The following is a 21,146-nucleotide window of genomic DNA, read 5'->3' as shown; positions in this document are numbered from 1 at the left end:
GTTCCCATTCCCCCTGCATTCATCATGGTCAGAAGACTGACCACCTGCCTTCAACCGAAGGAGAATTACGGCTAGCCTTGTTGAACTGTTGTCAAGTGAGTTAATATTTTTACAACACTTAATACTTAATTTCAGAACAAAGTAAGCACTTTGTCCTCTCCTCTCTCCTTGAACAAATGCAAGACTGGGAATCAGAAGACCTGCATTCTGTCGCTAGATTTGTCAGTGACAAGTTTTATAAGCATGTTATTAGCCTTTGTAGTTCTCAGTTTTCCTTCAGTTAAGTGAAGATTTCTTACCTGCCTTACCTCCAGAGTATTAGTGTGACCTAGCACATGGTCACCTATGGTACCTACTGGGGGCAGATCGCTAAACCTCTCTGTGCCACAAGCTGTGGGAAACCCTGAGCTGTAATTCCAACAATGGCCCAGAGAGATGAGACTGAAGAAAAGACAGACCCTACAGTGGTTCCGCAGTGACCAGTACATGTCCCAGTAGATGTCCCAGCCAGCAACTGGGAGGAAGCAGGCAAACTTATGGAGTGACGATCAAGGACCCCATAAACTTGATATGATTTCCCACCATTCCTTAAGGCCTCTTGGAGACTGAAAGCAGTTAGAAGGACAGCCTACTATTGGGTATTCTGGAAAGGCTGTCCCCCATAAGGAAGCATACAGTTGAGTTTGTCTCTGCCTTGCAGAACTATAGTGAGGATCTTAGAGCCCTAAATAAATGCTAGCCAATAATGCAGTTTTTGCAAATTATTGATGGCATAATTAATGACAAAACCAGAGCACCACTGATAGCTTCGTTAGGTATTGCCCTTCATGTCCCATCGTTAACTTATTATGGTTCAGGGTTTTTGTTTTTGTTTTGTTATGTTTTTTGTCCTTTCTGAAAATCACTCTCTGATCTCTTCATCATAAGTGACCAAATTTGGTTTTAACCTGAAGAAGCTTCCCCTGCAGTAATAAAACTTAAGTTTAAGAGAACCCTGGAATTTCTTTGTAAACATTCTACAATAAAATTTATTCACTTTTAAATTTTCTAAAATTTATTTATTCGCTTAACCTGAATGAGCTTACAATCTAATGGGGAAACAGAGACACTTACATGAATATCTGGAATCTACTTTTTCATTAAATTATAGTGAGTGATCCAGAGTTACACAGCAGTCAATGGCAAAATAAATTGTAATTTAAAATCTCCTTTTCTTGTATCAGTTTCTCTGTTAGTCGTATATGTGTGTGTGCATGCACATTCGATGTACATGTGTATAAAGCTAAACATATACTTGTGATAGATGGTAGAAAGGAGCTTGTTTGGCTCAAAGCTAAAAGAAGCAGGCAACCCCAACTCCACTGATCCCTCCTGTCACAAGGACTAAGCATGTACATGGGACCAAATATTCCTATACCTGCATTTTAAGGGAGGTAAGAGGATGATAAAAAGGGTGAGAGCAAAGTAGCAAATCCTGTGAATATTTCTTTTCTTCCCTGCTTTCCCCCTCCCCCAATTCCCAGCAAGTAGGAATCAGCTGCTGATTTAATTGAGCTCCTCTTTGACCTGGCCAAGGACAAAGAATGTCCCATTTTAGAAGCTTCTGCTTGAAGCATTGGTTGTTTAATCAAAGCAGAAAAAAATGAGAAGGGAGGGTCACACTAGAAAAATATTATCTTTGTTTTTCCTCTCAAAATGGGGGCCAGTGGAGCAAGGGCAGAAATAAGTAAGTTAATAAGATGATTAGCAAGGTAGCATAATGTGAATAGTTTAACAGCTACCTTTGACAGTTCTTTCAGATATAAATATAATAGAGGTTAGGAAAGCCTGAGCCTATAACTTTTGAATGAGGATGAAAGTTAATTTTAGCCCCAAACACCCTATCCTTATACAACTGACATCAAAGCTCATTTCCAAAGGTTCACTGCTCTTTTAATAAAGCTCTTATAAGGGCAATTTTCCAAATGCTCTAGCTCGGTTCAGATGCCAGAATTTCTCATCTACCCAAAAATTGTGGGTACAGAAATTACAGGTGTAGTTTGTTAATTATGCCCTGAGTTTCCTTAATTGCAAGCTCAGTCAGCCAGGTGGTCATTATTTTGAGTGGTCTAATTAGTCAAATGTATTCACAAGTATCAGCATGTAACTCTTTTGGGTGGGCATGGAAATTATGAGGCAAAAGAAAGTCCAGTTGAAGGCCTTCCAAAGTTTGCTGGAAAATACCCAAAGAATGCTTTAAAAAAAATAGAACTCAGCATTATGAGTAATAAAAAAACAAAGCAGTAGAATCATTTTTAAAGAAATTGCAACTCCTACAAAGGAAGAGTGATAAATCATTAAGTATCATATGTAGGAGGTGTTTCTGGTATGACTCATTATTATCAAGCCACTTGATTTAGGACAAATGGAGAAAAGTAGAGTAAACCACAGGTTTTGTATATAGTAAATAACTTTCAGTCTCTGTCTTTTGTATATAATTCAGCAATAAAATTGTCCTCTTACCATCTATACTTATATGAATGAATGAACAAGTGAACATTTACATGATTAAATGAAATTAATATGGTTCAATTCATAAAACTTTGTTCAAATCTCTATCTTAAATCAATGGACTCTACTATAGGGCTTTTTCCAGTCATCAATGTTGGAAGATGTTTCCTTCAAGGCTTTTTATGTGTTAAAAGCATTAGACAGAAAAATAAAATGGCACCAGAATCTTGTAGTCTGTAGCTGGGCTAGGTCGAATTCAGAGGTAATGGTTCCAAGGAAAAACATCATTGCTAAATGTTGATAATGTACATAGTCTAAATGCTAACTCCCTTTCTGCCATAGTTTCTTCTGTGACTTCACTTGAATTAGTTAACCTTCAGTTTTCTGCTTCTCCCCAACTTTTTGAGTCTATTTTTAACTGTATGTGTCTTAGGGAAATCAGCAGCTTAAATTTTTGATTTTTTTTTAATGAGGGCAGGGAGATGTCTCTTAAGGGGGAAGGAAAGAAGATGTTGTAGGTGAATTTCCCAAGGGGATGATGTTGTAGAGAGTTCTCTGTGATATCACTGACACTGTGGTTTTGTTTTTTGTTTAGATGAGTTCTGGCTCTCCGATGGGTCCTTATCGGATAAGTCCAAATTCACTGATCCAGGTCTGATGCCCCTCCCAGACACTGCCACAGGGTTAGATTGGTCCAACCTTGTGGATGCTGCACGGGCATTTGAAGGTAAAGATTAAAGTGGCCCAAAGATCGTTTTTTTTTTTTTTAATGCTATGCAGTGTTTCTGTACATTTCCTAGAATCAAGCTCTTGTGTTGTGTAGATGAACTCTAGGGTATTTTAGTCCCCAGAGGGGAAAGCTTGTGTGTAGTGTTGTTTCCTTAGGGAGCCTGTGCAGATTAGAGTGAAAGGGTATTAGGATGAGACTCAAGACTAGGGTTGCAATTCCATGTGACCTTGGACAAGTCACTTCCTCTTCTGTTCCTAACTTTTCTCATCTGAAAAGTTGAGTGCTTTGGACTCATATGGTCCCTAGGGTCTCTTGTAAAATCCATCCTGTGATTATTGTTTTTCTAAGGCAGGGAGCTCCTTTTTTTGTTTGTTTGTTTTTTGTTTTTATTTTTTGTCAAGAAGGGTAAGCATTGACAGGGAAAGTCTGAGAGTCATCCTCCACCACTAAGATGTGATTGTGGTATATATAAGATGTTTCCTTTGGCTTCTAATTTCATGTCAGTTGGTGAAAGGTCCATGCTGATTCTTTTAAAGAATGTTATCAGAGTGTTTTCTGTAGGAAGAAGTGGAGAGTAAGAACAGAGCCACTGGAAGGGACTTGTCCATTCCTTCCTCTTAAAGTAATGGATTCCCCAAGGCTCCTTGAAGGCAGAGATTTTTGTGTATTTATATCGTTAGAGCCTGACACAGATCTTCACATAGAGCAGGTGTTTGTTGATTTCGCGCAGATCTTCTTGAAGGGTATACTTGATAGATTCCTCAGCCAGTGGAAGTTACCATGTTTTCTAGAATTTCCATCAGGAAGGGGAACACAGCTAGCCTTGACTCATTTGTAGCCCTTTCCTCTTCTCCGTACCTCTCCTCCCCTCAGTAAGCTCTTAGGGCTTCCAAGCTATGAAGGGCAGAGCCGCTACTCTAAAGGAAGGGCCCAGAAGTTAGAGGTGTATCAGAGGAGCAGCACAGCTTGGTACGAAGGACAAAGTGCTCTTAGAATCAGGAGACCTGAGTTCCTCTCCTAGCAATATCAATAACTGTCTAGGCAAATCGTTCACATCTCTGAACTTCAGTTTCCTTATTTGTGAAATGAGAGGATTACTCTAGATAATCCCTAAGGTGTCTTCCAGGCTTTAAATTCTATGATTGTAAATAATGATGTTCAACTTGCTTATACCAAGTTTAAAATTGCTTCTGAGGTCCCAAGGGTGAGTTTGAAATATCAGTATAGTATGCAAAATTTATGGAGAAAACAATGACTCTCTGAACCATCTCAGGGAAGCCTAAAGGTGCTTTTCCCAAGGGCTTTCCATAAAATTCTGAATGGCAGCTCTCCTGACCCTCACCATCTGGTACTGATGATTTGAAAGTTTCTCTCTTTTAACTCAAGACAGACAAGGCTGTGATGTAGCACAGGTGGGGCAGGGGAAACCCCTGCGGAATGAGTGTGAGCTGTAACCGCTCCCTCCATAGAAGGAGTCAGCCTGCCCTGAATTCCCTGGTTAACTGCCTTGCAAGTCCTTGTCCTGCTTGGGAGCTTCAGCATCCAGCTGCCTGCCTTGTAATGAGGCCCCAACTCTGGCGTTATCAAAAGCAAAATCCCTGTTGTTTTTTAAACCAACAAAACACAACAAAAAAAAAAAAATCCTAGGGCTTGTGGCCTGTTTACTCGAGTCTGTCCTCGCACTTTCAGTAACCCTTCCCTTGTGCTGTCCTAGAAGTTGGAGACCAGCGAAAGGCAGAATTGCTTTGCCAGCCTCAATTCAAAGCTGATCTGGGAAGCAAATTCAACAAATTTAATTCAATGAATGTATTATGCCTCTGCTCTGTGCAAGGCACTGTTTGTTAGCTAGGGTATTTTACTCTGCGTGTGTGTGTGCGCGTGTGTGTGTGTGTGTGTGTGTGTGTATGGGTGTGGGTGTGTGTGTCCGTGTGTCCAAGAGTGCATATGCTTGGAACGATAGAATGGGGTTATCTCTGCAGTAGAGGTTTGAGCAATAATAGTTATCACTGATTACTGTTTTTTATCCCATGGGTCATCCACTGGGGAGTACTTTACTATGTAAACTCTTGGATCTTGAATAAAGCTTGGGGCTTCCTCTGTGTTTTTTGATAGTGTACCTAGAGAAGGCTGTAGTACAGTGGAGAAAGCATGGGCTTTTGAGTCAGAGGACCCAGGTTCAAATCCTGGCTCAGCCATTTATGCCTAACTTGACCTCGAACAAATCAGTTTCGTCATCTACCAAATAAAGAAATTGGACTAGGTGACCTATTAAGATCCCTTCCATCTCTAAATCTGTGAGCCCGATATCCCAATTGCTGGCCCTCAAATCCCATGGATAGGTCTTATGATCAAACAGATACCTACTGAGGGTGTTTTGAGGGCCCGTGGCAGAGGCCCTTGCACAGAAATCATGTTCCCCTAACTTCCAATATACTATATGAAGTGGTACCAGTTTTTTTTTCTTTTGAGATTTTTATTTTTTTTTAATGCAGATACCTTTGAGAACTTATTTGATAACTAACTACAGTAATATTTTTTTTAAGAATCAGCTATATCTTAGTAGATGATTTGGAGAACTGCCATAACTGAAAAGGTAGGACACCCTAAAGCGAGCCTGTTGGTAGAGACTTTGTCAACCTACTCCAGCTAGTTATTGAATAACAGACATGGAGTTGATCACCAAGCATATACTTGAAGTCTTTCTAGCTTGGGCAGGACCTGCCCAAACTTGAGCTCTTCTGGCATAGCCTACGAGAAACTAGGGTCACAGCTGTCATGAGGTGGCATTGGAGTTCTTCAATGTTAGTGATAATGGTGGTATATTAATGCTATTATACCTTTTTTGAGATTTTCATTGTAAGTCAATTTCCCTAGGCCTAAGTTTCTTCATCTATAAAATGAGGGTGTTGGGCTGGATCTTTAGGGTTCCTTCCATTTCTCTAAAATGGAGATCAAAGAGTTTAAGCTAGAGGTATAATATGGTTTATGGGTTGACATTAAGCTAAATGAAAGAACAGAGTACTTACTAGGTTACTAAAAGCCCTAGGAAGATTGTTTTCCAAATGGGAAGAACATGTGCGATTATTTTTGCTATGAGGAAAGGAATTGGTCAGTCTACTTTTTACACTTCTCAAGTTCTAGGTCATCTTAATGGAAATTGATTTAAAAATTGTTGTTGTTGTTGTTGTTTAGTCCTTTCAATTGTATATGACTGTGAACCCATTTGGGGTCTTCTTGGCATGGGTACTGGTGTGGTTTGCCATTTCCTTCACCAGCTCATTTTACAGATGAATCTGAGGCAAAATGAGTTGTGACTTTATGACAAGTGACTTGTCCAGGATCACACAACTAATAAGTGCCTGTATCTAGATTTGAATTTAGGAAGATGAGTCTTCCTGACTCCAGGTACAGCACTCTATCCACTGTGCTACCAACTGCCCCCTGATAAAAAATATTCGATGATTATTTAAAGGAAAAATCAAATGTTGCTACCTATGGACAAAAAGTGATACCTAATAAAACTAGATATGAAATCCTTGTTAATCTTAACTGTTATAACATGCCAGCTTAGGACCATATTCTTATGAAAATTCAGATGAGAAGTTGTTACTATAGATATTTGGGTAATCAATTTTTTTCAATACCAATTTTATCTGAGATTACACTGTAGAGCTTGATTTCCATCTGATTCCAATGTGTCCAAACCTGGATGTTGACAAGTATCTTAATGGTTTGGTTCTTAAAGGGAAAGCTTTTTAAAGGGAAATACAGAAAATGCCACACCCCATTTCCTGTTTTCCTAAGCTTAAAACTCCATGAAGACATTTGGGACACTGTATATTTTTTCATATGACCCATTTCACCATCATAGGAGAATGTTAATTATTTGGAAAAGAGTGTTGTATGACAGAAAGACCACTGGACTTGTAGCCAGAGGTTTGGGATTCAAATCTCTGATAACCTTTCTGTTTCCCTCATCTGTATAATGAGAAGGTTACACTAGATGGACCTATAAGATCCAGATCTAAATCTTAATGATTTAAAAAAAAAAAGTTGGTGTTGGGTCTTTATCTTGCTCTTACCCCAGTTTTCATATCAATCAACAAGCATGTGTTAGGAGATGGGAATACAAAGATAAATGAAACAAACCCTGCCCTCAAAAAGCTTATATTCTATCAAAGGAGAATGTATTCTTGCATATCCATCCACAAATATGTACAGAACATAAGAAAAACATAAAGTAATTGGGAGCCAGCAGGAGCAGCTGGGGAAATGAGGGAAATGATGTCACTTGGGCTTTTTTCTTAAATAAAGCAAGGAATTCTATGAGGTAGAATTGAGACTAAAGTATTTCTAGGCATGTAAGAAAGCCAGCCAAAAGACATAGAGGCAGGAGAGTGTTGTTTATGAGGAAGAGCAAAGAAGACCAGATTAAATGTGGAGTGCTTCCTGCCATGATTGTCAGCTGATATCTTCTAGTCAGCTATCCTCAATTAGCTTTTATTAATTTTATTGTTGTTGTTATTATTGCTATTGTGAGTTATGAGATAGCTAACTGGTGCCATGAATAGAGTGCTGTCCTTGGAGTCAGGAAGGCCTGAATTCAAATCATGCCTAGAGATGCTCAGTAGCTATATGATCCTGGGCAATCTCAGTCTCAGTTTCCTCATCTGTAAAGTGAGGATAGTAATAGCACCTACCTTCCAGGATTGTTATGAGGATGAAATGAGGTAATAACATCCATAAACTTCTTTATAATGCTATTTTTATATCCTTGTTCTTATTAGATTCTGAGTCTTTACAATGTGGCAACAATGAGAAAGTCAAATAAAAAATCACAATGAAACCAAGTAAAAGAAAATGATTTTATTTAGTTAAAGATTAGAAATACAAGTTTAGTCAGAGGTTTTAGGAAAGAGAATTACAACTTTTTTCCTTAAATTGTTGTTGGACTTTTGGAAACTTGTTCAAACACTTTATTTATATGACATACATGAATGAATGAATGAATGAAGCATTTACCAAGCACTCACAGTAGACCAGACACTCTTAAGTGTTAGCCATACAAATAGGAGCAAATGAGTTAATCTCAGACTTCAAAGAACTTATATTCTAAGGTGGAAAGACTGGAAGAAAACACACAAATGGAAGGTAGGAAGGAAGGCAGTGGTGGCATGATTTGGGCATGTCCAGGAAATGGCATTGTGGCGTGGTTCTGGGCAATATGGGAATTTTTTTTCTGTAAAAATAAAGTTTCTGGGGGCAGCTAGGTGGCGCAGTAGATAGAACACTGGCCCTGAAGTCAAGAGGACCTGAGTTCAAATCTGGCCTCAGACCAAACATTTAACACTTACTAGCTGTGTGACCCTGGGCAAGTCACTTAACCCCAATTGCCTAAAAAAAAAAAATGTTTCCGGATAGATGAAGGTTACTCTTTTTAAATGCAATTTTTTTAATGTTTTACTATTTTTCATGGAAATCTTTCTGATATGTATTATATATATTTCCCTGACTTAAAGAGTATGTTATGTTTCAAAAGTAAAGTATATGAGTTTTGTCATAGCTATTTAAATGGACTTTTTTGTAAAGGTTGAGTTTTCTTGCATGTTGTCTTGAAAACATTTATTCATATACACATTTATATGTATGCCTTATATATTAAAATAAAACAAAACCAACATGCCTACTTTAAAATAATTTTTCAGACATGAAGTGTTGTGTAAGTGGTGACTAATGACAGAAATTAGAATATATATATGTGTATATTTACATAGACACACATATATCAGCATGGACTTCTTGATTCAGAAACTCTACTTTATTCTTTGCTAAATAGTTGTTGAAGTCAGCTATGACCTGTTTATTAAGATCAGACAATTGTACTCATTACTAATATGTTAAGTTTTCTAAATATGGCTAGAAAGAGCCACCTTTTCTTTGATTTGTAAATCTTGGTGCGTACATTCATAAAATGCTCCATTTATGGGAATAGAAGGTTTGTTTTTCATTACTTTTGGCCTGGCCTGTTCTTTGCTCTTACCTGAACCTAATCTAGATTGAAAGAGGATAATTTTCTATTTAAAAAAAAATCCTTTTCTAGTAAATATACTCCATTTTCAATTCAATTCAACAAGCATTTATTAAAAGTACCTCCTATAGGCAGAGTGCTTTGTGGTAATAAATGAATTATCATGATATGTCTTAAAAGGTTTTCAAGAAGAAAAATGCTTTTAAAAGATTTGTTGCAGCACTAAACTAATTTCTGTCATAGGCTTGGATGTCTCTTTAAAAGAATAGTCAGTGCATACAAGATGTAGAGTAGACTGCAAATCAGATCATTATTTGTGCTTTCATTGGGTGGTTGTATCTCCAATGATAGTGACCTTGTGAATTAAGATCATACCTCACACCTGTGTTTTTTGGCTTACCCTATGCATTAGACAATCCTGAAGCTAAGTGTCAGATGTTGCTAAACAGTGGTCATCATAGATGGTATCCTGTAGACACTAGAATCTGAGGATGAAGTAGACTCATTGTTTTTTAAAGTAATTTACAAGTTACTGTCTGTGTTTAAATATCCCCTTCATCAGAGGCAGCTTGGTGGACAGAAGGCATGTTAGCCGACAGAGGACTGGATTCAGGTTTCTGCCTGTGACCCAGCCTAGCTGTGTTTCTCAGTACCCTAGGCAGTCTCTAAATATATACATTACAGAGAAAGTGCTGATTTGCCTTGGTAGAGAGAGTTGCTTCACCCAGGAATTCCCTGTATCAGTGAAAGACTTGCTCTATCCCTTTATTGAATAAGATATCTTTTTGTCATTTTAACTTACTAAATCTGACATATTCAATGTAAAACTCTCTTCCAAAATCCCATAGTCCCCCAAAGTAAAAACAGAATGTAATCTCTCTGGATCTCTGTTTTTTGTCCATGAAGGCCCTGTTTTTCCTCAAGGAATTATCATTTTGAATTTTAGTTTGTCACCAGAAAACATCTCTATTGACTAAGTTGCAAATATACAAATGCAAAGGAGATAAAGACTTTTTTGTTTCTTTTTGGTCAGATACTTTGAATCATGGGGAGGCAGTGTGATAACATATTGAGAAATGGAGCATTGTAGCTAGAGACAGAGACCTGGATTCGAATCCTAGGTCTGCCACTTAGTACATACCCTGCTTGACCTTGGTGAATATTTGGCTTCTCTGAAATGCAGCTGCTTCATTTCTACAATGAGGAGGTTGAACTAGAGGACTGCTAGGGTATCTTCAAGCTCTCCCTTTAACTCTTTGATCCTACTGTGCTCCCTGCAGCCCCAGTTACACATCCTAATGGGTGAAGAAATTATTAATGTGATGAAGACATGATTCAGTCAAAAATTTTAAATTACACGTATATGTATATATAATGAATACACGTATATACATATACATACATGTACACAAACATATATACACATACATACATGTATGTATATACATATACATATATATTGGCCCAAGAATTATCTTGATTCACTCTTTCTTTACAATGTGTCATCACCTTTACTTCCTTTATATTCACAGTAAGATATAAAATGTACCCTGTGATGGTAGAATAGCTTGATCTGGGCCTCATTGTTATTTTTTTTTGTGGGAAAGGAAAACCTGGTTTTTCAGGTATAGTCTTTCTTTATCCAACAAGCCATCAATTCCTCACTCGTCGTTTCTCCTCCAATCTCTTACTAACCTTTTCTTTCTTCTCTGAAATCCTTCACATCTAGAAACTTTTATACTTGAAACATTCTTTGCAAGAGATTTCCATACTCCTACTCCATTGGTTTCTCCTTGCCTATAGCCTCAGGGCTGGGAAGCCAGTCTTCCTGCCTGAACCGAATCTCCCCCTCTATTTCCCTACTCCTACCCCCTAACAAAACCTTTAAGCCGTTTTGGCCATCACCTCCTAAATGAACTGAGCAGTCACCACCATCTTAGCCAAATGACCTAACCCTTGGACTACCTAAGTTCCCCATAGCTGAGTCCTCGACCATCATGAACACTGTCTTAGAGATGAGGTTCCCTGGCAGCATCCATGGCCATATCCCTTCCTTGTCCCTTCCCTACCCCACTTTGAGATGTTAATCCTGGACCCAGCAGGAAGTATGCCAAGCTTGGAAGTGTCAGCTCTGGCCCTGTTATAAGGGGGTTCAGGGACTGCCCCAGTTTGGAGGGGCCCATCCCGGCCCAAGTGTGAGAAGTTCATTGGGCTGCCCCCTATTATTCTTCCCTTTTTGACTGCTGTCTCATTTTTGGGGGGGTTGTCTTCATTTCAACCACAAGGCTTTCCTTTTTAGGACATCTCTTAAACACCCCAAATAAAAGGGCTTCTTTTCATTATTGAAATGCAGAAAACATGAGTGATTCAGTCAAATGCTTTTTTTTTTAAATTGCATATATTGCAGGGAGGTACATTGGCCTAAGAATCATCTTTATTCACACATTCTGCCAGACACCATTTCCTTTTCTCCTCATTTATATTCATTCTGAAATGTAAAATACATTTGGTGATGATAGAATAATTTCAGCTTTATTATCATTGTATTATAAAAGAATCAGATTTTACCATGGTTGTTACAAACATTGTATATTTATTATTCACCTACAAATATCGTTCTCTGATCTATAAAAGCCAAATGGCTTCCAGTATCAAGTTAGAAACTACAGAACACAATTTGCTTTTTTCCAAAGAAATTGATGTATAAAAGTAGCCACTCTTAAATTATGGCTTTGTATGAAACTCTCATAATATAGAAGTTGACTTGAAATGATTGAAGCACGTAGATATCTAAGGTAGGCTTGGGGTTCTGGTTTTAGAAAGTCATTTTTAGGAAGAAGGAAATCACACTTTATTTGAAAATCTGTTGTTTTGTTAATGGTTCTGCCTGCCCTTTGTACAACTTTTTTTTTGGTCAGCAGGAACATATTACTGCCTGCTGGGTTCACAGCACTGTGTTAGCAGCTTTGGAGTCCATGGTTTGCCGCAGAGACTACAAGCAACCTTTGATATTGCCATCCATTTTAATTAACTAAAAGTTGGTGACCCTCCATAAACCCAACAAGTCAGAGGTCTCATTAGAAGTGCTCACTCAGCAGCCAGGGAGGAAAGTAGAGTGGGAATAAATTAAGAGCAAAGAACCACTGACATGCATCCAAATATCTTTTCCTGGCCATTAATCAAATCACCTAAGAAAGTTTGCAGCAGCATAAATACACCTGCTTTCTACTCCCTGAATCCTGCATAAAAACCTGGTGACTTGAAGAAAGGGCATATCGGTGGAAAAAGGAAAATGGCTTCAGTAGATACTCGTCTGCCTTTTTTCCCCCTACCTCTTCATATAAGTGAACCCTTTTATGAATACCATTCCAGTATCCCCACACTAGTCCCTTTCCATGAATGTCCTCATCGGTTGGGTGTGCCAGTCTCTGTTGTCATGTTTATCATATTCCCCCATGTACCTTAGCTTCTTAAATGTTGAGTTGGTATCTTACAACTTGTCAGTGCTAGCTGGGCTTTGTGATCAAATTAGACTATAGAAGCAGTTATGGTTATTAAATATTGGAAATCTTATTCACTTTGATATTCCTTTAAATTTTTAGTATTTGGATCACACCATTTATCTCTTAGTTTTCCTAATTTCCATGTGTATAGAGTGAGATGTCCAGGTGTGTCATTTAACTAAACCTTAAAAAGTGGTGTGTATTCACACTTTCTTGTGTGTGTGGGGGGGGGGGGGTGCCTTTTTTCTAAGACCAGGGCAGCCCCGTAAAAAATGCAGAATATAACCAGCATGGTTAGCATTACATAAAAATTGGCTTTACAAGCACTGAGGGCTTCTTGGATTTTTTTTTTTAATGAGCATGATTTGCATTTGATGTGACAATTATTTGAGCCTCATAAGGGCTCCAGAGATTCTCGAGTCTAGAGATCTTGTTCATAGGAAAATTCTAAATCTTATTACAGGTCTTGACTCAGATGAAGAGCTTGGTCTGGTCTGTCACCACACAGCCTATCTAGGTGATGGTTTGGGGTTGATCGTTTTGGCTCGTGATGCTTCGTAAACTTTCCTTTATATTGCTAATGTCTGCACGTCTGCATGGTTATCCGAGCTCTGAGGGTTGGGAAAGCAAAAGGGAAGGTGGACCCTGTCGTTTGTGGCTCAAATTGTCTTTCCCATTGGTTTGGTTTTTGGTTTTTGTTTTTGTTTTTTGTTTTTTAGGGAAGGGGAGGGGATAGATAGGATCAGGCATTTTAAGAAGACCAGTCTTCTAATTTTTTATAAATGAGCATGAACTTAGCAAACAAATTCATTCCACGAAAAAGTGAACACTTTGGGCGCTGAGGATTTAAGAAAGCATTTTGCTACAATAGCTCCATCCTCATAGCTCTGATATGTATATGCTGCTCTGGCTGGCAAGGACAACCAACCATAATGTTTTCAGGATGTGTGATGGCTTGCCTGGTTAAACCAAAACAGGATTTAACTAGAACTAGTTTGTGGGCTTTATTTTTTTTAAGGCCAACTGTTTGAACATTAGCCTGTGGATTCATTTTCAGTAGGAAATGTTGCCTAACCTAATTGTAGCTAATCAAAAGCCTTGTGTCTGTTCTTTCCCTCTCTAGATCAGAGAGTAGCGTCCTTCTGCACCCTGACAGATATGCAGCATATGCAGGGCTTGGAGGGAACCCAAGAGTTATCTTTATGTGTAGACCCAGCCAATGGGAAAGATTTCATGGATACAGATGGGTAAGTAACCTTTTATAGGGAGTAGGGACTGGGTGGAAGAGGGGAGGACAGGGGACCGAGATAAGTCATATCCTTCTGACTTGTCCATTTTTGTTTTGGTTTAGAAGTCATGGTAGCATATTTTTTTAAATTAATGTAAGCCCACCTGGTTTTCTCCTCCCATTTATTTATTTATTTATTTTAGGCAATTGGGGTTAAGTGACTTGCCCAGGGTCACACAGCTAGTCAGTGTCAAGTGTTTGCTCTGAGACCGGATTTGAACTCAGGTCCTCCTGACTTCAGGGCCGGTGCTCTATCTATTGCACCACCTTGCTGCCCTCTCTACTCCTATTCTTAAAAGAAATCTTGAGCATCCCCTTCAGAGAGCAGTAGCCTAAAAAGAACATTGGGTGTAAATTTATTTCCTTTTTTTAACAAATGACCTAGAATGAGGAAAGTTTTCAGACCTTGAGTCTTTCCATAAGGAAAGGCTAATTTTCATTTACAAAATAATCCACAAGATCTTTAGAAAGGAAGAGGACAGTGCTGTCAATAAAGTCCTGGAATCGACAAGACTGAAATAACTCCACCACCGCCACCACCAACAGCAGCAGATAAGATTTCTGAGGAATAGACGATTCTGACCCAAACAGAAAAATAAAAAAGAGTCCACACCCACTTGGGTATATTCATTTGTTGATTTTTTTAAAACATTTATTAAAAAAGCAAAAGGTATGATCCTCTCAAATAAAACAATTAAAAATGGTAAAGCAGTAACAAACAAATTGTATACTAGAAGCATCCAATTGTTAGAATTTTCTCTCCACTCCTCAAGTCATCTTAGCAAGTTCAGTGATTTTCGAGCTTGCTGCTAACTGCCCTCATCATCATAGTGCAGATAAAATCAAACTTTATAAAATTAACATTTTAAGGTTAAATACACAGTGATAGGTGTTCTGCCATCCAGGGATGTGCTGGAGTCAACCTGAACCAGTTCACAAGAGCCAATTTTAAAATTTTCATAGTGAGCTTTTACCTCTCACAAATCAACAAATGTTACAAATGTTACAAATCAGTGCTTGATTTTATGGTTTTTATTATTATATTTATATTTATTATTATTGATTTATATTATTTTGTTGGTTGTCTAAACTTAAGAAAGCAATGGATAAAATGTTCATGCAGATTAAACTTAAAAGTGCGCCTCTCCCAAACCAGTTACTAAATGTTTGGGAGTACACCCCTGCTCCCGTCCCATTGGAATGTGAGATTCTCCAGCAATCCACTTCAGGTAGACTTCAGGGACAGAATATCTGAGCAACAACTGGCTCAAAAATTCACCTGTACAGACTTCAGCGTAGGTTCCAATTTAAACAGCTGAGAGTCTTTGATCCAGAAGGTGTCTGGAATCTCATTCCCAGCCATTATTTTTCCTTGTGAATTAACATTCAGTTTCTGTTGATGTAACCAGTGTTTGGGACAGATATAAAGCACTTCAGTCCAGGCAAGAGAATAATTTTCACACAGATACAATTTCTCTGGCTTTAAGAACCCAAATAAGAAACCAAATTAGGCTAAGCAAGCACCTGACATTATGACTTTAGATGGGTTTGACCCTGGGCAAGTCACTTTAACCCCTGTTTTCCTCTGTTTCATCATTTAAAATGAGAATAATAATAATAATAATGATATCATAGCATATGAGACAATATTTGGGAAAAGTGCTTTGTACACTTCCTGACACAAAGCGGGTGCCATACAAATGATTACTCCCTGCCGCACCTGGCAAGCAGGTCCACTGCCTGCCGAGACACATAAACTTGTACAGAGAATTTAAGGAGATGCCTCTGGTAGCCTGTCTTAGAAGGGAAGGACTTCAGTGACAGAGAGAAGTGACGTCATTGAGAGTCAAAGTCTGCCACCTAAATCACCGTCCTGGCACCAGGCAGAAACACCTTGCTGGTCTGTCATTCACTTGCCAGCTCTCCATCTGCCTCCACTGCTGAGCAGGCAAATCCATCCACAACTGCAGCCCCCTCCCCCCCCCATAACCTTTAGCCTGTGATCCTGACTAATGACCCCACCATGTATAATCTGCATTATGGTGGGAGAGCCAGCCTCCTCATTTCCCCAGCTAGGTTTGTGGCATATGAACAAATACGTTACCTCCTTCCTGCACAATCACCTGCACGTCATCTTCTCAGACCCTCACCCTGACAGGAGTCCTTTGCCATCATCCCTGGTCAGGTTAGATAAATAAACAAACCAACAGACTCCAGGGAGAGGGAGCCACAACTTCCTGAGGTGGACCGGCTCCTGGGCAGTTCTCATTTGCATCTTCTAGCCCTGGTCCTGGTTCCACCCTCCAGGGCCCAAAAGAGTCATCCTAGCTCCTCTTCCACTTGACAGGCTTTCAAATACTGGAAGACAGCTATCATCACTCCTCCTAATACTGTCTCCTGGGAACTTGAGCCACTGGCAAGGGGAATTTGCATTTTTTTTTTTTACTTACTGAGTCCTCAGAGTATTCCTGTAAAAGAGGAGGAGATGAGTCAGAAACCCTTAGTCCATTGTCTGGTTCCCAGGGCAGCCTCTTTACCCACTGTCTAGCAATGTGTTGCTTAAAATCCTTTGGAAGAGAGACCATAGTGGTGTAATGGAGTGGGGACTGAACTTGGAATCAGGAAGGTCTGGGTTCAGATCTCATCTCAGACACTGAATAGCTTTGTGTGACCGTGGGCAAATTACATCAGTCAACTCTTTGTGCCTCAGTTTTTTGTTTTTGTTTTTTTGTTTTGTTTTGTTTTTTCCCTCTGTAAAAAGCGAGGACTACTTTGGAATTCAAAATTCTTGTGCAAAGAAAATAATTAAATGTCTATCCCCTTTGACTCAAGATTCTATTATTGGCATATATCCCAAGGAGGTCAGTGACACAAAGAAAGGCCCCATGTAAGGGGCAGCAAGGTGGTGCAGTGGATAGAGCACCGGTCCTAGAGTCAGGACGACCAGCCTCAGACACATGATACTTACTAGCTATGTGACCCTGGGCAAGTCACTTAACCCAGATTGCCTTGCCAAAAAAAAAAAAAAAAGGCCCCCATGTTCATCAGAGTATTTATAGCAGTCCTTTTTTGTACTAGCAAAGAACTGGAAACAAACTAGATGCCTATTGATTGGGGAATGGTTAAATACATTGTGGTACATGAAGGTAGTGGAGTATTACTGTGCTGTAAGATATAGTGACTGTGGAGAAGTATGGAAAAACTTATATGAACTGATAAAAAAATGAAGTAAATAGAGCCAGGAAAACAATATATACAGTGACTACGGTAATGTTAGAGGAAAGAACAATTACAAAGGAAGCAATTCTATGAAATTTTAATGTTCAAATTTGGTCCCAAAGAAAAGATGTGAGAAGACACTTCAGCACCCTTATTGCAGAGATTGGGACCATGGAATGCTACATAATATCAGTTTTTTTTATATATTATTTGGTTTTGTGTAATTTTTTTCTCTTAGTATAAAGATTGCTCTTTGGGAGAGGATAGAGGAGGGATCATAGTGAGAAATGTAGGTTATATAAAAGCAAAAGATCTAAAAAATTATTTTTAAAATATTTTAAAAGAAATTAACAATGCCAAATATAAGTATGTCTTATTTTCAGGATAAGGTGTGTTAGGATTGTAGTACCTTTAAGTTAGGAGGGGCTTCAGAAGTCATATAGTTCAATCCCCAACCTGAACCATAATGCTCTTTATGTATACTCCATAAAGAGAATTTTTGTAAGCAGAATCATATATTAAATGTACTCAGGACACTTGATATATAAAATAATCTTAGGGAAGTTATTTTATAAAATAAAATATTCTTTTATCAAACCAAAAGAGAGAGAGGGGCTAGCTAGCTTCAATGTCCCTTTAAGTCTACTAAGAGTTGATTGAGGTCTTGGCTTCCTTCCCAGACACATGCTACCTGGAGAAAATATGAATACTTGTTTAGTAGATAGAAACTCAGGGCAGAGTTTTAGTGGGGAAAACATAACAGCATGTTTCCTAGTTAGTAGCCTGGTTGGTTCAGGATCATTTTTTTTTTCTTTTTGACCTGAGCTATAATCACATAAATCATTTTCAGTTAAGTTTTAAAGAAAAAAAAAGAAAAAGAAATAATGATTGAATTTTAACATTTGACTTCATCCTTCCTTACTCTATTATATCAATTGATAGGGAGCGTTCTCCATCAACTTTGACTGGAAAAGTTAATCAACTAGAATTGATTCTTCGACAACTTCAGACTGACCTCCGGAAGGTAAAGCAGTCTCTCGTCAGCTCACATATTATTGCCAGTGATGTTGGCTGTAATACATCTATAGCATAGTGTGCATGCCATGTACTTGTTAAGTGTTTCATGGATTGGATTAATTGATATTTTAGATTTTCCTGCGACCCCTTTCATTTTTAGCAGGGATTGATATCCAAATTGTCCCAAAAGTCTTAGTGCGGTTTTAAGCTTCAATAGTTTAAAACTACACCAAGATTTTTTTTCCTTGGGTGTGGGTAGATTCGTTGGGGGTGGTAAAGAGAGGGCATCCAGTATGTATCTTTAGGGAGATAAAGGTTAAATTTTGGAGGCTTTAACTCCAAATAGGGATAAGCCCCGAGTATAGCCAAGGCCGCTCCATAAGAGATTAAGTAAAGCAGCCCATGAGCCAACCCTTGTAACCATCCAGCACTTTTCATCCCAATTCAACAAGTATTTACTGAGATTGCATTTTGTCAGCTGGCAGAAGATAGACTGATGCCTGCCAAGGGGCCTGGGAATACTCAGCTGGCATCTTTGAGGCCTTCAACACATAGGCCTCGAACTTCACTCTGTGTGCAGTTAGCTTCTCCTGTATAGAAATCAAGGATATGTTAACATGAGAGTTAGAACTCATTTCTTTTGGTAATGGTCAGGACCAGCTGGTGTCGCCACATCTTATCCCACCCCCTCCCTACCTCCACAGGTCCCTCACCCCAGGTCAAGACTTAATCCATCTCCTTTATAAAAAAAGGAATGTTGCCAGTTGGCACTTTGTGTCGCGTGACACACCAACTTTTAAAAGGTTAGAGGTGAAGCTTCTGAAATCCTGAATATTTTAGCTGTGTGTGTGTGTGTGTGTATTCGTGTGTATTCTTTCAGTAAGGTCATGAAAACAAGGTATAACCAATTAACAAAGTGGGAATGAAATGTCCAACTATTTATTTTATCATCCTAACTATATTGCTACCAGTTTTGTAGGTTTAAATAGATATAGTTCATAGTATAAAAAGTCTTGTACAGTTTGTATATCTTCTAATTACAGTCTCACAGGACTTCAACAAAAAACAAATATTTTTAAAGCAATTCAAATACATATGTCGTCTTCCCCTCTGTCCGCACCATCCCCCCCCCCAGACAAAGTAGAATATAGGAGATAGAATGGCTTTCCGTCTTCCTTTTTCTTGATTGCTGGTGCAGCCTTCAGATAAAGTCAGGCCACCTCTTGGCAGAAGTTTCAAAGTTGAATCCTTGGTCTGCAATGCATCACAAACACAGTCTCCAAAGCAAGATATTAGCTTATTGGCTATTTCAGCTGACTCGATTGCTTTTCTACCACCAACAGGAAAAACAGGACAAGGCTGTTCTCCAGGCCGAAGTTCAGCACTTGAGGCAGGACAACATGAGACTTCAGGAAGAATCCCAAACAGCAGCAGCTCAACTGAGAAAATTCACAGAATGGTTTTTCAATACCATTGAGAAGAAATCTTAACTTCCAGATATCTAGCCAGGAACCGCTGTTGGCGCTTCTATCCATTTGAAGTAGCAAAAATCTGATTTTTAACTGTGCTTACAATCAGTTTTTAGATGTTTCCGCTATTTCCGCTCTGTCCAACACCATTCATCCAGGCAAGGTTTGGGGATGGGGTGGGGGGGGGGGTGGGGGGGGGCAGGGACGGACCTCGTTCATGGTAGCCATCTTAGAACAACAGAAAGCAGCAGACGTGAGTGTGGAGATGAATGTAATTCCTGGCTTGAAGATGAATGTAATTCCCGATGTCAGTTTAGACCTCTCATTTAAATTCAACTAATACGGTGCTTGGGCTTACTTCAAGAGGGACAACAGTTTCGGTTTGATTTACTATAGTTCAGATGACCTGGTGAGAAGTTAAAGCAATCTATGGTAACTGGGGCTTCAGTATTGTAAGATAAAGATTAAAACAAATAACCAGACATATACTTTAAAGTTAAAAGGTGCTCTATTTTTTTGGCTGTACAGTAGTTCAATTTCCACAATCACATTGTCATAGCAATAAGAATGGAGGTATAGTGAGTAGTCACAAAAGCTGTGTTGAAAAATCAAAAGTTAGCACTGATGTGTTTAACACTAGGTTGGATGCAGTTACATTAGAGATATATTTATTTGCAGGAACAAATGGTGCCTGAATATTAACAGTGTTTTGATTTTTTTTAAAGCTACACATGCCTTGTAAATGGCTCACTGGGTAGTCTGCTTCAACTCTTAGCTCACTTTTGTATAGTTGCTTCACTGGGGGGAAAAAGACAAGTACAATACCACTTACTTATGAAAAACTCACATATGGTGTGAGCCAGCAAGATTCCCTTGTCCAATGCCAAAATTTGTTTATCTTTGTACAGAAGCTTTGATCAAGTGTCTTGTATTTAACATCCTTATTTAAGCTTATTTAACCTTAAAATGTTAATTTTATAAAGTTTGATTTTATCTGCACTATGATGATGAGGGCAGTTAGCAGCAAGCTCGAAAATCACTGAACTTGCTAAGATGACTTGAGGAGTGGAGAGAAAATTCTAACAATTGGATGCTGCTAGTATACAATTTGTTTGTTACTGCTTTACCATTTTTAATTGTTTTATTTGAGAGGAACATACCTTTTGCTTTTTTAATAAATGTTTTAAAAAATCAACAAATGAATATACTCAAGTGGGTGTGGACTCTGACTTTTTCATTTTTCTGTTTGGATCAGAATCGTCTGTTCCTCAGAAATCTTGTTTGTTGTTGTGGTGGTGGTGGTGGTGGTGGTAGTGGTGGTGGTGGCAGTGTCATTTCAGTCTTATCTGACTCTTTTATGACCCCATTCAGAGTTTTCTTGGCAAAGATACTGTAGTGGTTT

The 21,146-nt window shown here is 38.7% G+C and overlaps 1 protein-coding gene across 7 annotated transcripts in view; it reads left to right on the top strand.

Annotated features, from left to right (window-relative positions):
- LOC114050137 (signal-induced proliferation-associated 1-like protein 2) overlaps positions 1 to 19,914 on the top strand; it is a 257,408-nt gene extending 237,494 nt beyond the window's left edge. For 5 of the 7 annotated variants that reach the window (XM_027871723.1, XM_027871722.1, XM_027871721.1 and 2 more), the window contains exons 19-22: positions 3,086 to 3,217; positions 13,875 to 13,998; positions 18,201 to 18,282; positions 19,619 to 19,914. In XM_027871723.1, coding sequence (XP_027727524.1) covers positions 3,086 to 3,217; positions 13,875 to 13,998; positions 18,201 to 18,282; positions 19,619 to 19,765 — 485 coding nt within the window. In that variant the 3' untranslated portion in view covers positions 19,766 to 19,914. The remainder of the gene's footprint in view (positions 1 to 3,085; positions 3,218 to 13,874; positions 13,999 to 18,200; positions 18,283 to 19,618) is intronic. The other 2 variants (XM_027871725.1, XM_027871726.1) reach the window with 1 other exon arrangement.
- Positions 19,915 to 21,146: the final 1,232 nt, after the last annotated feature.

Source organism: Vombatus ursinus, unplaced genomic scaffold, assembly GCF_900497805.2.
Source record: "Vombatus ursinus unplaced genomic scaffold, bare-nosed wombat genome assembly UNPS02014798.1, whole genome shotgun sequence".
Taxonomy (NCBI): domain Eukaryota; kingdom Metazoa; phylum Chordata; class Mammalia; order Diprotodontia; family Vombatidae; genus Vombatus; species Vombatus ursinus.
This window is presented reverse-complemented; position numbering and strand designations above follow the sequence as displayed.